The 17149-nt window shown below is 32.1% G+C and overlaps 2 protein-coding genes and 1 pseudogene across 4 annotated transcripts; 1 reads left to right on the forward strand and 2 right to left on the reverse strand.

Annotated features, from left to right (window-relative positions):
* The first annotated feature begins 691 nt into the window (after positions 1–691).
* LOC114395740 lies at positions 692–5546 on the forward strand (annotated as a pseudogene).
* A 1514-nt stretch (positions 5547–7060) lies between these two features.
* On the reverse strand, positions 7061–12929 carry LOC114395343 (probable mannitol dehydrogenase). 3 transcript variants are annotated; one of them, XM_028357093.1, is made up of 5 exons: positions 12724–12926; positions 10896–11009; positions 10258–10771; positions 8614–8767; positions 7061–7488 (listed from the first exon to the last, which is right to left on the reverse strand). In XM_028357093.1, exons 1-5 carry the CDS (start codon positions 12819–12821, stop codon positions 7283–7285), a joined length of 1086 nt encoding a protein of 361 aa, XP_028212894.1. In that variant the 5' UTR covers positions 12822–12926; the 3' UTR covers positions 7061–7282. The 3 variants fall into 3 exon arrangements, with proteins under 3 accessions (XP_028212894.1, XP_028212896.1, XP_028212895.1); XM_028357095.1 differs by lacking the exons at positions 7061–7488; positions 8614–8767 and adding an exon at positions 9448–9585 and having other exon boundaries at positions 12724–12929; XM_028357094.1 differs by lacking the exons at positions 7061–7488; positions 8614–8767 and adding an exon at positions 9453–9663 and having other exon boundaries at positions 12724–12929.
* Positions 12930–13972: 1043 nt separating this feature from the next.
* Positions 13973–16758, reverse strand: LOC114395342 (laccase-17-like). The gene is made up of 6 exons (XM_028357092.1): positions 16596–16758; positions 16302–16453; positions 15948–16192; positions 15715–15843; positions 14592–15566; positions 13973–14312 (listed from the first exon to the last, which is right to left on the reverse strand). The coding sequence occupies exons 1-6, from the start codon at positions 16704–16706 to the stop codon at positions 14182–14184; spliced, it is 1743 nt and encodes a 580-aa protein (XP_028212893.1). The 5' UTR covers positions 16707–16758; the 3' UTR covers positions 13973–14181.
* Positions 16759–17149: the final 391 nt, after the last annotated feature.

A 17149-nucleotide genomic window follows, 5' to 3' on the forward strand; every position in this document is an offset into this window, starting at 1 on the left:
AAATATATAATTAACATAAAATACGACCTGTTTTTTCATCATATTACCTAAGTACTTCTTTAGTTTGAGATTATACACGTTTTAGAAAAAAAAAATTGTTTCAAAATAAATGTCATCTTACATAATTCATGTTGCATTAAATATTTTTTTCATGACTACCCTTAATCAATACTCAGTGGAAGTAACGTATACTAAAATTAAATGAGTAAATTAATTAGAAAGATAAATAATATATTAAGAATTATTCTAATATTTTCTAAAAAATTCAATAAATTAATTACATTTCTTAATATCTTTCCCAAAGGCTTAAAGTCGTGTAATTTGGAACTAAGGGAGTCCAAGATAGTAGTTAAGAACTTAAAAAAAATGAATGGATGAATGAAAACCAAAAGGCAACAAAAGAAATAATAAAACAAAGATAAAAAAACAAAAAGGCAGTAAAGATAAATGTAAGCAAATTGTAAATACCACATCAACTTTCAAAAGTTGCGGCATTGCTTTACTTAACTCGGTGGGTTTTAATCAGTGTAAAAAAATGAACTAAACTAGTTCTTTTAATTAAATCACACCCACCTTTTTGGTTTTCCATCCCTTTAAGTCCTAATCACTACACTACAGCACACCACGTGCCCTTTCCTTCTCTCTTTCCATAAATGTTCCACTCTTTAGTTAGAATACAATACACAAACACCATCACCATGTTGGCTCAATCTCTATGTTAGATTAATGTTTTAAGAGTTTGGCTAATTGAGCTAAGAATCCAAAATGAAACAGTGAACTTTGTTATAGCAATGAAGTGTGTTCCCTCTACCGTGTTTCATTTGCTCTTGTTCATCTTCCCCCTAGTACTCTCTGTTCACTTGATTTCAGCTTTATCTCCAACTGGGTCAGCCAAACATTCCATAAAGTTTATCCTAGGTTGGAGCCTCGTGCACATGTTTCTGTAACCCTGATTATAGTGAACATGTTAATAATTATAGTTGCAGATCTTGTTTTCTGATAATTGTTGGGTTTCTTTGAAACATGGGAACGTAAGGGAAAATAAATATAAATAAAATGTGAACGTACCAACTATTAATGTTTTATTTCATATTTAATAGTATCTAGAAAATTGGATCACATAAGCCGATCAAATTGACAATTTTTTTGCTAAATGCTTACGTGAATTTTGACATCTTCCACAGTGGGAAAACAAGGCAGCTTTCTCATTCCACAGTTTATGCATTTGGATTATGCGTGTTTGTGTTATATTTAGACAGATTTCTGTAGGTACTTTTGATACTGGTCTCTGAATTCGATTTTCACCTCGATTATCTATGAAACCTTTAATGCAGACATTTATTATATTAATTATCCAGTGAAACTCGAATTCTAATTGAAGAACAGTATCAAAATATTTAAGGAACTACATCTAAGTTTTGTCCGCATAAATATAATGTGTTTTGTTCTCACCTTGTCCTTTTGTCCTTTTTTGTTTTAAGGGGGTCAGAATTTGGGTCCATGGAAGAATGGCGTCACACAAGTAGCTCAAGCAGCACGTCCTAGAACTAAGGGTACTCTTGTGCTAGCAGCAAACAGGACCAATAGGCCTGACATTCTACACGGATTTCGACGTTATCAAGGTGGTTGGGACATTGCAAATCGTCATTACTGGGCCGTAAGTACAATGATTCCTTTTCATCATGTACTGAAATGGCTGAAGCTGATTTATTATTATGTATCTTCTTATCCCAATTATATTTGATATTGGGTTATGTTTTCTCCTTGCATCTCCTACTGACCGCTCTGGATCTTTGGTCTGTTGGGTTGAATTGAACTTGGAGGATGTTCTGGTTGAACTTGTTTTATTTGTTTGCTTATTCACCTTTTTCATTTTTTCTTCTGCTCTTATGATAGAAGGATAAATCTGTAGATGTAATAATTGAGCCAAAGAAAAGGGTTGAGAAGTTGTGACATTGTGCATCATTAAACATCTTTATAGCTAGGCAATATTAATTTTCCTCACGCTTGAGGCATGGTAAATATGGTGAATCTTGATGCTGAAGTAATACGATAAATGACTGATATTTACTTGATTCTCAGTACATTTGTATTTCTCCATGCCCCACTAGTATAGTTCTTTGCACATTACAATCATAACCACTTGCAATTTCTTTGCATTGTTTTTTTTTTCTACTCTTGTTCAGTTATGTTGTTCTTTGAGAGAATTTATTTTCCCTCTTGTTCCTAATAGCCTCCAAATTCTGGTGTTCACTTCAACTAAATTAATCAGTCCTTTAACTATTATATGTTCAGTCAGTTGGATTCACTGGTGTGGCTGGTTTAACCCTTGCTGTCCTATGGTTTATCTCATTTGGCTTGGCACTTGTGATTCATCTATGCTGCGGATGGGGAATTAACATCAAGGATAAAGGTTCAAATCGTTTGCAAAGAATTTGGTTTGTGTTGCTGTTGTTATTCACCTGTGTTGTAACGTAATTCTCTGAACTTTGGATTTATGTCTCTTTGTTAAAAGTTCATTAGAGTGCTTTATTTCCTCATACTCACCTTCCTATGCTTTTTAACCATAAACATATCAAGTTGGTTGTTTAATCATCTGTACTCATGAATAAATACCTAAGTTGATGATAGATTGGTCTTATAAAATCATTTACATCATGAAACACGGACAAATTTAATTTTAGCTTACCGGAGAAGCTTGTTTTATTTTTTTCTCCTATAAGTTTATGGAGAAGTTTATCCAATGATGGTCATATTTAAGATCTGCTAGTTTGTTTCCTGTGAATACATTGTTTGGAACTCAAAAAACACAGGTAATGGAAAAGGAAAATATTAGAGAGAAATCTAGGGCCAAGAAGTACCTTCACTATCTTGTTTCACCTGTCTCTTGTGTAGTTACTACTTAATGTTGCATTTAGCCTAAATTTTTTAAGTTGACACTTGAAAGAAGTCCATTGACAAAAATCATCAAATCCCAATCACCTGGAACCAGAACTTAAAATCATTGATTATTCCATTCAAGCTTTAGGTAAATGTTGCCTAGTTTAACATTTTTAATCCTCTCTTAATTCTGCAGGACTGGATGCATCGTTCTTTCTTTTGGGCAGGATAAATTCCATGGTGAGGCAGTGGATACCCTCCATTATGTAGTCAATCAGTCAGACTACACAGTGCAGACTCTAAGAAATGTCACAGAGTATCTCGCGCTTGCCAAAACTATCGCTGTGGCAGAGATGTTTCTTCCATCTAATATCATGGATGATATTGATAAATTGAATGTGGATCTAAATTCTGCAGCAAATACACTTTCCGAGCAGACAAAAGAAAATTCTTTTAAAATACGAAAAGTATTCAATGCTGCGTATGCTTTCATAAACTTTCAATTGTCAATTACAATTTAATATTGGCAATTGGCATTTGGTATCCATATATAGTAAACTTTTCCATTTTTGTAGGCGTCTAGCTTTGATTATGATGTCAGCATTGATGCTTCTACTGGCTCTAATTGGGTTAAGTATGTATTGATTGATGATACCATCTTAAATACCTTGAGCAAAATTTATAATTACATTCTTTCTTTCTCATAATTTAATTATATGTTTTCTTCAGTCCTGTCTATCCTTGGATATCAACACGCAATCCTCGTGTAAGTTATGACTTATGATAACACCTTTGCTTATTGCTTCTGTCTCAAGGACCCTTTTCATATTTTAATAATTCATTGCAGATTTGTTATCAGTGGATGGCTATTGGTTGCAACCACATTCATTCTTTGTGGAGTGTTCACAATCCTTAATAAGTAAGGGCGTTGGGTGTGAGATCAATCTAACTTACTCATTAAGAATGAACTAGCTATAACCTTTCTTAACTTGTTGAAATTCAATTATCTAGAATTTATTTCTTTTGTCAATTATTATAGTGCAATTTGTGACACATGCATGGCCATGGGAGAATGGGTGGAGAATCCGCATGCTGAATCTGCTCTTAGCAATATACTTCCATGTGTTGATCAGAGAACCACAAACAAGACACTTTTTCAGAGTAAACAAGTTGTTACCAACATTGTTAGTATTGTCAACCGTTTCATCTATGACACTGCAGATGCAAGTCCAGCACAAGGTAGTATGAATTATTACAATCAATCTGGACCTGCAATGCCACCTTTGTGCTATCCCTTTGACTCTCAGTTTCGAGAACGCCAGTGTACGCCTCAAGAAGTTTCCTCGGCCAATGCTTCATTGGTATACTTTTTCTTTGTTCACTTTTGAAATTTGAGAGGGAAATGACTTGTGTGTAGATCAATCACTTTTTTTTAATGAAAATTGAACTAGGCACCTATTATAAAAACTTAAAAATTATTTTGAAAATTGATCAATCACTTTTGAAAAGGAAAGTTTTAAATGAAAATAATTATCGAAAACATGACATGCACTTAATATTATATGGGAATTTAGAATTATTCATTTTTTGTTCGTCGGAGGTTGGTCCAATAATCATCAGCTTTAAGTTTCATACCCCTTTTGGTGATTGAAAAGTTCTACTGGCAGTCTTACATCTTAAACCTAGGCTTGTTAGTGATTCTATAGCAGCATCATTGAGTAAGAAATAATACTTTACAGTTAAACTACAAATGTGTTATATAATTGATTTCTTCATGTCATTGAACTAAAGTTATTGATGAGAAGTGGTATCGCCAAAATTACTCTTGTAAGATTTGAATTTCTTTTATATTTGTTATAGCTTTTACTTGGACAAAACTTATATGCAATTCCTTACATGCTTTTGATGCCGTTCTTCAATCAAAATTAGAGTTTTGTGTTGGAAACATATGCTGACTTTTAATGTAAACATTTATTATCCAAATTATCAAGATGAAATTCCAATTCTAAGAGGAGAACAACATTAAAAACACCTAAAGAATTGCATCTAGGTTTTGTCCTTTTTAATTTCTATTCTTTCCAATGGCTTACAAACAATTCATCAAATTCCTTTTTGGAACTTTTTACAGGTTTGGAAGAGGTATGAATGTAAGACATCTGAATATGGTGTTTGCACCACTATTGGAAGGGTGACCCCAGAGATTTACTTGGAGTTAGTACAAGTAGTTAACGAAAGTTACGCATTGGAACATTATACTCCACTTTTACTTAGCCTTCAGAATTGCAATTTTGTGAGGCACACATTCAAAGAAATTACTTCACGTTACTGTCCTCCATTGAACCATTATCTTAAGGTTATCAATGTAGGATTGGGCCTAATTTCAATTGGTGTCTTGCTTTGTCTCGTTCTCTGGATACTTTATGCAAACCGCCCCCAAAAAGGAGGAAGCGTTTGTTAGGCTCTACATAGCTAAAAAACCAAAGAACAAATTTAGCAAGAACCCTAACAGAAATTCGTCTTTGTCAATAGCAATGAGTGAAGTATAGTTGTACAATGGAAAATTAATTGCAAAGAAAAAAAAAATCAAAAGTTGTGTTTCACTGGACCCCATAACGGGGAAAAACCAAGGTGAAGCGAAGCTACATGTTGATCGAATTAGAAGACAATATAGTCAAACCTAGTGTACTATACAAAATCATTCATAAAAGGAAGAAAACAATTTGTTTTCATTGAGTAAATAGTTGATGCAATATTAATGTAAAAGATTTTTACACTTTCATATAATAAATTTATTGACTTTTATAAAAATTATCAGTTAAAATGTAAATTTAGTCTATTTTATTTTTTAAAATTTGTAATATTAGTTCTTTTATTTTAAAATTGAGATATTTAATTTCTTTATTTCAAAACATCAAGTCAATTTTAGTACTTTAGTTGAAATTAAAATGTTGACTTTTAATTGTATGAGAGAAAATTACTCTTCAACTTTTTTCCATTAATCCTCTTTACACCTATCCAACATCATAGTCACCCGGAAACTTGCCTTCAACAAAGTCATTGGCATCACGTCATCGTCTCTAGCTAAGGCGATCCACACCCAGCTATCTTCCTCCATAAAAACATTAGAAGAAATTGGGAAACTTCTGAACCTAAATGTCAACAATTATCAAATTTCAGAACCTCAGTTTCAACATCGCAACCAACATCGTCAGTTCTTGTCAAGAAATTGCGATCAATAAATTAGGAATCTTTATTTTTTGACAGGTCGAACCTCAAAACGAAATTAGGGGGTTATTTTTTGGGATAAAAAAAGGAGAAACAAAAGTGTTTAAGAGGTTTCAAAACTGCGCCATCACCTCCCCAACAGTTCTTCTCACATTTTAAATACGGTTTTGTAGCATATGTCTTCAAATACGATTTCTTGGTGTTTTTTTTTTTTTTTGTGTTGCAAACTATTTACACTATTTGGGTTGTGGAGAATTACAATTCCAACCAGAAAATTGAGGATTTAGATATAGATGGAAGGGAAAAGGAGGATGGGAATAGAGGAGAGGTACAAGAAACAGAGCTGAAAACATTGCTGAAAAAATTGGAGGGCAAAGGATGGTATGAAGAAAATTAATGGGAAAAAAATTTAAGAGTAATTTTCTTTCCAATAATATGAGTAAACATTAGAATTAATGGTTAACATATTAATTTGACCTTAATTTGAACCGAGGTACTAAAATTATTGATTTTTCAAAGTAGGAGAATTTAATTTTAAAATAGAAAAATAAAAATTACAAATTATAAAAAATAAAAAATAAAGAGAAGAAAATCACATTTTAATCAAAATTATTTAAAAGTCATACCTAATATGATTTTTGATTGGTTGATAAAGTAAAAAAATGTGTATTGACAATGTATAAGTTTGTATTTAATAGCTATAGAAGCACAACAGGCAAAAAATCAAAGCGTTATATCTATTTATCTATTTTCTGAAACACAAAATATTTGAGACACATATCTATAATTATATATAAAGGAAATAGTGTTTTTTATATACACATTTTTATATTTATTTTATCCCTATAACTACATTCATATATATATAAGTTACCATTTTATTCTTATAATTATCTTTATAAATCATTCACTAACTTCTATTTTTTTATTTAAAAAAAAATATATGAAAAACCAGTTCTCAAATGCATGTTTCCCATAATATATATAACATGGATATGGCACACCAAAATTAGTGAATGCAATTATTCTGTTCCCTTTATTCAAAATAAAAATGGATACAAAAGATCTAGGAGAATAACACAAGGAATATTAAACATCCTTAAGAGTGCTTTGTATTATTGTAGTGTTCCCTTCCCTTGGTCAATGGTCATTCTCTGTTTTTTGACTCGGCCCAAAACTAATAGTGTGGCTTCAATGTGTATCCAATGTCAATCACAAATCGATATTTAACGTCGGCTTTCTGGAGACGCTCCATTGCTGTGTTCACATAATCCATAGGAATTACTTCAATTTCCGGTCTAACATTGTGTTCAGCAGCGAAATTAATCATTTCTTGTGTCTCCTTGATTCCTCCAATGTAACTACCCGCTATACTTTTTCTCCCTACCAATAATGCATGATACTCGGTTTTAACTTTTAATCTTCAAAGGATGCAACATGCATTCTATACTAAAAACATCCTCCTCTCACAACAAACAAGTAGCATAGAAAAAAGATGGTGAAAATTCCACAAATAAATTTCTGTTATTAGAACTATTTTTATTAAAAGAAATTATGTATGCTCCTTGCCAACATGATTATGATTAAATAGTCAAACATATATATATATATATATATATATATATATATATATATATATATATATATATATGAGAGGAGAGACTAAGTTGCTCTAAAAGTAACTTTAAAAATAGTTATTCTTCATCCTAATCATTGATTTTCTTGAAATCTAATGGTTAAGATTAATTACTTATTATAATCATTAAATTTTTAAAAAAATAAATAGTAAAAATGATGAATAAATCTAAAAGAGTTATTTTTGAGTAAATTAATTCCTTCTGTATACATAGAAAGGTAAACATGTGTATTTGGTCATGGAATCAATAAAAAAAAAAAAAAAAAAAACTAGATAGTCCTAATACAAGTCTTAGAATATTTAAGATTAAAAGATAAATTTACTTGACTTTTTTCAGTAATCATGTCATGATTAACTATCAGTTTTAATTGTTCATTTATAATAGTATAATCTAAATTTATAATTTGAAAAAAAAATATTGTTATTAAATATGAAGAGACATCAACTTACTCAAAGAATAATTTTAAAAAAGATACTTTTTATCCTAATAATTTATTTTCTTGAAATTTAATTGTTAAGATTAACTATTCACTATAATCATCAGATTTTAAAAAAATAAGAATGATGAAGATGATGAATAATTCTTGAAGAGTTATTTAGGATCGTTACCCTAAGAGTAACTTTAATAAAGTTACTTCTTATCCTTACCATTTATTTTTTAAAAATTTAATGATTATTAAGATTAATTACTCATTATAATAATTAGATTTAGGAAAAGAAAATGTTTTAGGTGTGAAAAAGTTGTGTCTTTCCTTGCAACGAAATGAGATAAAATAATTCATGTGCTTGGTTGTTCTATCCTTATGAACTCTGCCTTCAAGTGAATGACAAATGGAACATGAATCAGTGAAAATACTTTTTTGTATTCTTACCCAAAATTAAAGGTGGGAGAAGCAATTCCAGAGGTTTCTCCGGTGCCCCAACAGCTACTAGTTTCCCATGAGACTTCAATAGATCAATCAAGGGCATGAGAGGGTGGACTGCAGAAACAGTATCAATTATACCATCCAAGGTGCACATTGCAGCCTACATATATAGTTACAGAAGAACATCATAAGTTTTCATCAAAAAACAAAAGACCAACATAAGTTATCCATTTATTATTTCTTGTGTAGACGCATGCATGTTTGGCATATATTGTTTCAGGTAAAATATTTTTTTCAATGGTTTTGTTAATGCCAACCTTTATTTATTTTTTTAAAATAAAAAATTTTAACTTTTAGTTTCTTAAAATCAATTCAGTGATTGGTGTTAACAAAATCTATTTTTACCTTAGAAAACTATCAAACAAGTTTTTAAGTTACAACCAGGCTTGCCTTCGCAATTATGATTTTATTTTGTTTCTAGATATTACAAAAAATTATTGATAAAAGTGGCCAAAATTAAAGTAGGATCGAACCATAAAAAGGTAAAGCCTAAAACAAAATTTGAGAAACTTATTTTTACTTTAAAGAATAAAATAATATATGGGACCTTTTAGCCTACATGTAATGTTTTAAAAATTAGACTGGTCTGACCGGAACCAGTTGGACCGGGAACCGGAGGGGCACCAGGGTTGGACTTTGGATCATTCATGCAATTGAACCGGTAGCAACCGGTGCAACCCGGCCGTTAAGCGGTTAAACCAGCAAAACGGCCGAACCGGTTCGTGCATAAGAAAACAAAAATAAGAAAATCAATAGATGCGACTATGCTGTTTACCGGAAAGTGTTCGCTCCGTCACCGGAGGGCTTCTAAATCGTTGTCGGACAGCTTCTGCGTTGTCGTCAAACAAGGTCCACACACAGTCATCAAAAAAGCGCCCACGCCATCGTCAGAAAACAGTTGCGCCGTCACCACCAAACCTTTCAAAATGAGTCATCCATCTTCAAACTTCAAATTGTTTCACTTTCAATAAAATGCAACGGCAGTGCGGCGCAGTACTAGTGTAGCAGCATAGCACGAAGCTTATTAGATGAATTAGGCTAGCAAGTTAAATGGGACATGTGGGCCAAGTGTTTATTATTATTTCTATTCTCTTTTTTATTTGGTTTATTGGGCATGCATGTGATAAAAAAAAATTAATCAAAACATATAATATAATAAATAAACTATAATAAAATATTATCAATAAATAATAACAGTAATAATAAAATATAATTAACTAATAATAATAGTAATAAAAGTATAATAAATTATTTAAGACATAACAAATAATATTAGTAATAATAAATTAAATAAACAAAAATATATAATAATAATAATAATATATAGACTTGTTTTAGGTATGATATGAAAATTTTAAACTTTTTTCCTAAAAATAAAGTCATACGGATCAGTTAAGTACTCCCTATTCGATATAATTGACTCAAGGATCCAATGTTGGAATCAATTAGCCTTGGACTGGCCATGAGTCGCATTTCGGTTGTGGAAACTTAAAATTTGTGGCTTTGCCATCAAAATCACAATCTGAAACCATTTTTTAAAATCATGTTGTCAAATAAAAAAAAATATTAACATTAATTAGTAATAGGCACCTGCATTTGATCTTGGTCTCTACTGACCACAAAAAAATCAGCTCCAAGATGTTGTATGGCTTCATTTTTCTTTTTAGGAGAGGTACTGATGACAGTGACCTTCAAGCCAAGGGCTTTTGCAAATTTGACAGCCAGATGGCCTAGTCCACCAAGACCAACCACACCCAGATGCATGCCAGGTTTGTCAAGCCCAAAATATCTCAAAGGACCATACACTGTGATCCCTGCACAAAGGAGAGGAGCTGCAGCATCAAGAGGTAGGGCACTTGGAATGTTGACAACAAAGTGCTCATCTGCTACCATGAAGTCTGAGAATCCCCCATATGTGATGGTGCCATCCACATACTTTGCACCATATGTGGGAATCACTTGTTGGCAATAATTCTCAAGATTGTTGACACAGTTTTGGCATGAGTGGCAGGACCCAACCAAGCATCCCGCAGCTACTTTGTCTCCAACCTTGAACTTGTCTACTTTGCTTCCCACCTCTGTCACTTCTCCAACAATCTCACGGCTGTAATTTGTTCATCCATTATCATTAACTCAATCTCAGGCACTTCAAGCTTTCTTACACTTAATTAATAAAGAGCATTATTGTCAAGAGACAAAAACATTGTTAAAAAGTAGAAATCATATACCCAGGGACAAGGGGATAGATGGAATCACTCCATTCATTTTTCAACTTGTGAAGGTCCGAGTGGCATACTCCACAATACAACACTTTAAATGTCACGTCTTTCTCCCCTGTTTTCCTGTGGTTCAAAGAGACCATTTTAGATGCCCTTATTTTGTTTAAACTAACTAATGATTGGCATCGTAATAATAAACAATAACTTCTTATTTAGGCGGGTGCAGAACATAAGTTTACAACACAACTGGAAATATTTGGTGATGACTAACTAGAGATCTTATTACAATTTTTTTTTTTATCCATTGGTGTAAATTATCTACTAATTTTATTAATAATTAATTTTTGATAAAAATTTGACTGATAACTTTTAGTAAGATCTTTTCTTGTCAACAATATTTCTTCCATCCATAAAACTCAAAAATCTTGCTCTAGAGATAAGTTCAATACCATTCAAACTAATAATTTATTAATCATTTAAATTAATAATATTTATGTTGATTTAAATTGTAAGATAAAATAATAAATAAATAAATAATACACACCTAAAACATATAGTTCCTAGATCTATGAAATTGCTAAATTGGGAATTAAACTTAATGAAGAATTACTAACATAAGATGAGTAATATCTTAAAAATGAAACTTTCGGTAATAAATGTAAAAATTCACTAAAGTTCTAGTGATTCCTTGCAAATGTTTTTATTTTCAATCTAACACCCATTTTGATAGTTTCATAATTTAACAAAGCTCGAGAACATTTTGTGTTACAAATAAATTTTGTCTACCCAACATGAAAATGAAGTAAACTTTCATTACAAGAATATCATTTATTAATGAGTAAAAAATGTTAAGCATTTCAGTAAAAAAAAAACATTGATAAGAATTAGGAATTTCTATATTAATATAACCTCTGCGTATCATAAATTAAATTATTAGGAGTTAAATATATTTTTATCTCTAATAAATACTTGATTTGGTAAATACTTGATTTTTGTGTTTATGTTCTAATAAATTTTTGTTTTGCGTTGAATCCGTAATAAAATAATAATTTTATTTTGATCCTTGATATTTTTTTAAGTTCTCACCGATAAATTAGTTAAGTTTGTTTTGGATCCTAATAAATTAGTGAATTTTTTAGTCCCGACTAATAACAAATGAAAATAATTTATTAAAAAATAAACACAAAATTCATTAATTTATCAAGAACTAAAAAAAGTATCAAGGACCAAAATTAAAATTATTATTATATTAGAAACTCAACACAAAACAGAAATTTATTAAAAAACAAACTCAAAAATTAAATATTTATTAGAGCAAAATATATTTAAGTTAATTATTAATATAGATATAGTAAACATCATATTAACATTTACATTAATAATATAATTTAATTTTTTTATGCTGAAAAATTGTCGTTAATATTAGATATTTTTAATGATATTGGTACGAAATATTTATCAATTTTATTTATAATAAATTTGTATTGAATAATCAGTTGACTAATCACTTTTAGAAGTGTCTCACCTCCAAATTATGTTTTTTATTCATAATACTTAAATCTAAGATCTTGTTTGAGAGAATTAAGATGTATAAATTTCTAATGTTTATACTAAAATTTAATTTCTATGAAGATAAAAGACTATATCAACGAATAATATACTAAAGCTGTTTAGCCTGAGACATTTCTATTTGTAGTATTTATGATGTAATGACTTTACCCTGTTTTAGGTAGTTTGTATAGTAGTGAGGGTTATTTTTGGATAGTTTATACTCCTATTTTAAGTCAAACAAAATCCTATTTTAAGTAAGGCATAGATTGAGAGTAGAATGAATAACCTTCTAGAGAACCAAAAAGGGGAGAGAACACCAGATGTATCCCTAGCTGCCCATCCATAGGCCTTCCTGGGATGCTCAATTTCAGGTTGCACTGCCATCTCAATCAACTCCAAGAAACAATGTTAAGATAAGATAGGAATAACAAAAATTGTGCCTAGCATGTCTCACAAACGAAATTTGGGACTCACGTGTCTTGAAAAGGCTTAATTAAGGCTATTTAATTTTTATAAGTTGAAGAGTGGGAGCTGTTTGCTGTCTGCTGCCTGCTGCATTGACGTATTTGATGACCTCATCCTCCATATGCCGTTTAGTATTTATTTATTTTAATGACCTAAATAGGAAAAGCAAATTCTGTAATTAGCATAACAAGTTAATTAGATCTGCACCTAGAAATATAAAACTCCTATGATGTCTTACTAATGCAATGAATGAATGAATATTTAATATAATTCTAGAGCTATCAGTTGAAGGAAGCACCGTGATTTTCAATTGTGTGTTGACCAATGCTACAGCCGCCACCAACAGTATATGCATAGAAATTAAACAAATATATACACAAGGTGCTGGCGTGTGCAATTTTTACTCTTATATCGATCGTTGAACCTTTCCTGTAATTTCATTCAACGCTTCCATATTGTCGTACTTCAAATTTTGATTATTAGAATGTTGTCTTGTAAGTTTAAGTTGTTATACTTCCATTCAATCATACATCGTGATATTTATCGTATGCGATTTGCTAATATATTCGTATATTTTTTAATTGGAGTCTATTAGCAACTTACTAACCACAGTTCATTCCTCTTCTTTATTTTAACGTTTCAAAACCTTATCTCAAACCCATTCTCACAGAACAATAGTTACATCTCAATCTTCGATCACGATATACCAAAAAAAAAAAAAAAATCAATCCTGCCCAGAAAAACTTGAATGTAAATAGAAACACATCTAAATAGGTTTTTCTTGTCTAAATGAAGTTGGAGTAAAATGGTATTAATGGATTCCAATTTGATTGGCTTTCCCTTGTGCACTTTTCACTTTCATTACCTCTTGTGGAGAGAGTTGACTAACATCCATAGTTCTTACATGAAAGTCAGTAATATGCACATACGGCATCATAAGCAAATTGAAAAAACTGTCAATTTACATCAACTAAAATTAAAAAAATAAACTTAAACAAAAAATGAAAAAAATGCTAACTTATATAGAGCAATTTACTATTTAAGCCAAATGAAAAAAGAAAGTTACAATATTGAGAATAAATTTGATATTTTTCATAAATCTTGATACATTACACCGTTTTACTCTTTTCCCGAGGGAAAATATGCCAGTAGTAGTCAGTTAGCCCATGAAGAATGCCGGGCCATTCAAAGGAGAAAAAAGAAGAAAAAACCCGGAAAAAGATAAAAACACAAAAAACATAGTAAAAAACAAGTTATGATCGCAATTTCTAGTGAATAATTAACAATTTGGAAGATCAGCTGGTGGTGGAAGCAGCTTCTGATTTGGAAGTTTTCCATCCAATACAATCCAAGCCATTTTCAGACCCCAGCTGGTGTGGACTTCAAGATGGCAATGCATGAACCATACCCCTGCATACATAATTTACAGTAAAATCCAAAAGGTTCAAATCACAAAAGTAATGAAAAATTCAGTCCTATTATGTCCAATGTTTTTTGTTGTGTGTATGACTCTATGTTGCTCAATATCATCACAAGTTCACAACTATTTCTATGTTAGAATAGTAGCTCATTCTTTCTTTATTTATATTTTAAATATTTTATGTGGATGGCAAATTAAGGAACCGTTTCAAATAAGTAAAAGCCTACAACATTGGAAAGTGATGACAAGAGGGAATTAATCACTAGTACCTGGGTTATCAGTTAGGAATCTGATAGCAACCCATCCACCAGATGGGACACCAACTGTGTTCCTTTCAACAGGATCAACAAGATTGAAGTTTACAGGGTCCTTCTTTGGATCAAAGTTACCAAAACCTTGACCAACAACAAAGAAGTTAAAGCCATGCAAATGGAGAGGGTGACTTTCAGCACCAAGAATGCTGGTGTCCTGCATCACTAGTTCTACACTTGTGTTGAAGGGAAGAACCACAACCTTTGTCCCATTGCTCACCATGGTATTGTTTGGTGGAGTGCCTGTATAGTTAAATGGAACCAATGGACTAATAGGAAAGTAAGGGGAGTAAACTCCATTGGATTGACCAAAGAAGTGGGCTTGAAGAAGTGCAGTGGTTGGTTGTATAAAAGAGACATTGTTCACTGATGCTGCAAATTTTGTTGCATTGGTGGGTCCTTGACAAGTTTGATTTTGAGGGCAGGGAGTTGTGCCAAGGCCCACTGTGAAGAAAAAGTGCTTGTCAACTTTCTGGGGTACATTGGCAGGAAACTGAGCACTTGCTAAGCTATGAAGCTTGTTGGCGAAGTTTGTTGCGAAAGAAGTGTCATTAAGGGCAGGGAGGATGGGCTTGAAGAGTGAAAGCTTCTTGACTGAAGTTGTTGAGTGAACAAAATGTGGTGGAACTTCATATTCAAGGATAGCAGCCACAGTTGAGTTGTCAAAAGTACCCTGGCCAGTCGCATATGGTCTAGCACTCATGAAGAATGTGGCATTAGGATAGTGAGATTTGGTTTTGAGAAGAACATTGGAGGTTTGTCCAGGGGCAATGAGAATAGTGTCAGTGTCAAATGGCTTAACATAAATTGCATCGACATCAACCACTGTGAGGGTGTGATTTGCAATGCTGAAGAAGAGTTCGTCATTGAGTGCAGCATTGATCAAACGGAGAAGGTATGTCTTCCCTGGCTTGACCTTTAACTTGAATGTATCTGCAAAAGAACAATATTTTCATATATATTCATAACATATCCAATTTTAATTCATAAGCTTATGGTCTTAGGTCTTAACCACTAGTAATCACATAAAACGAAGTATTATTGGGTTACTGTATTTTTTATTAGCACATGATATATATACCTTTAGCGGAACAGTTATACAATGGCCCTGGAAGACCATTAATAGTGTAGGCATCAGACACATTTGGTCCTCCACCTGTTTGCAATGCCTGTGTTATGACTGCCTCAGGATCTGTATTCCACCATTCTCCTGAAATATGTTGTTATATGCATGTTAAAGATAGGTCACTCCTAAGTACATTAAGGTAAATATAGGAACACTATGGTATGATGTCACAGTCACTTTCTTATTACCAAAGATGACGGGAACTTCCTTGTAAGGTTTGGTAAAAGGATATGGAGCTCCTTGCTTGGGAAGAATGATGATAGGACCATAGAGAGTTGATCTTAACCATGAAATGTGGGCATGCCAAAAGAGAGTGCCTCTCTGGCCAACAATGGTGTAATTGTAGACGTAACTTTGGCCTGTTTGAATGGGGCACTGAGTCACATAGGCAGGTCCATCAGCCCAACCTGATCGAAGCTGTCGAATGCCATGCCTAGTTGGATGGTAACCAAGTTTTTTAAACACATGAAAATAAGTTCAATTCACAAAATATATTATATGTTCAATTTCTTTTTAACTAAGAATTTTAAAAATTAATTTACCAATGGATGGAGATATTGTTCTGAACATGGCTAGTCACTTTGATAAGAAGACGGTCACCCTCCCTAGCTACAATGCGTGGCCCAGGAAACTGACCATTCACTGTGACCACGCTCTTTGTATGGCAAAGTCGTGATACATTTTGGTACTTTATCTACGTCACAAGGCCTAGCCATTATTAGAAACAAAGCAAATAGACAAGGTAAAGTATACTAAAAGAATGTGCAATAGAAATGTTTGTCTTTTTCAAAACAGCAGTAAACTAGGTGAAGATATCAAGTCCATTTGAGATTTACATCAAAATGGTAGTGCCTGGTGATGCCCCCTAGTGCAAGCTGGGGTATGATGATCAATGAGAATAGAAACATTGCTGGCAATGCAAATGATTGAATCGGAGGAGCACCCATATCTCTTTGTTCTAGAGAGTGCAAGACAGAAAATGTAATCTTTAAACACTGTTTTAGTCTGAACTGTGAATACAACAGAGTTCATTGATTTGTAATTTATAGAGGAATGATACCATGTGGTTGTTGCAATATGTAAAGTCTCCATAAGATCTTCAGGTGTGTTTTTTCTCATTTTTTTAAATGGGATCAGTTGTTAGAACAACTCTAGAGTGGTGTTCAAGTAAAAAGGAACTTGTTAGTAAATTTAGTATCATAGAAAAAGTGAAAAGCCAAATAAGTAAAACTCATTGCACGTCAAAGAAAGGTTATGCACTTTTCAAGTCATCATGCAATTCTTAACTCCTGTTTCCTATTAGTTGTTTTTCTGCATTGATTAAAAGGGTATATCCCTTATATAACATGTACAAATCAATTTGATTGGACTCTTTTTTACCACAAGTTTA

Source organism: Glycine soja, chromosome 18 (genome assembly GCF_004193775.1).
Source record: "Glycine soja cultivar W05 chromosome 18, ASM419377v2, whole genome shotgun sequence".
Classification (NCBI taxonomy): domain Eukaryota; kingdom Viridiplantae; phylum Streptophyta; class Magnoliopsida; order Fabales; family Fabaceae; genus Glycine; species Glycine soja.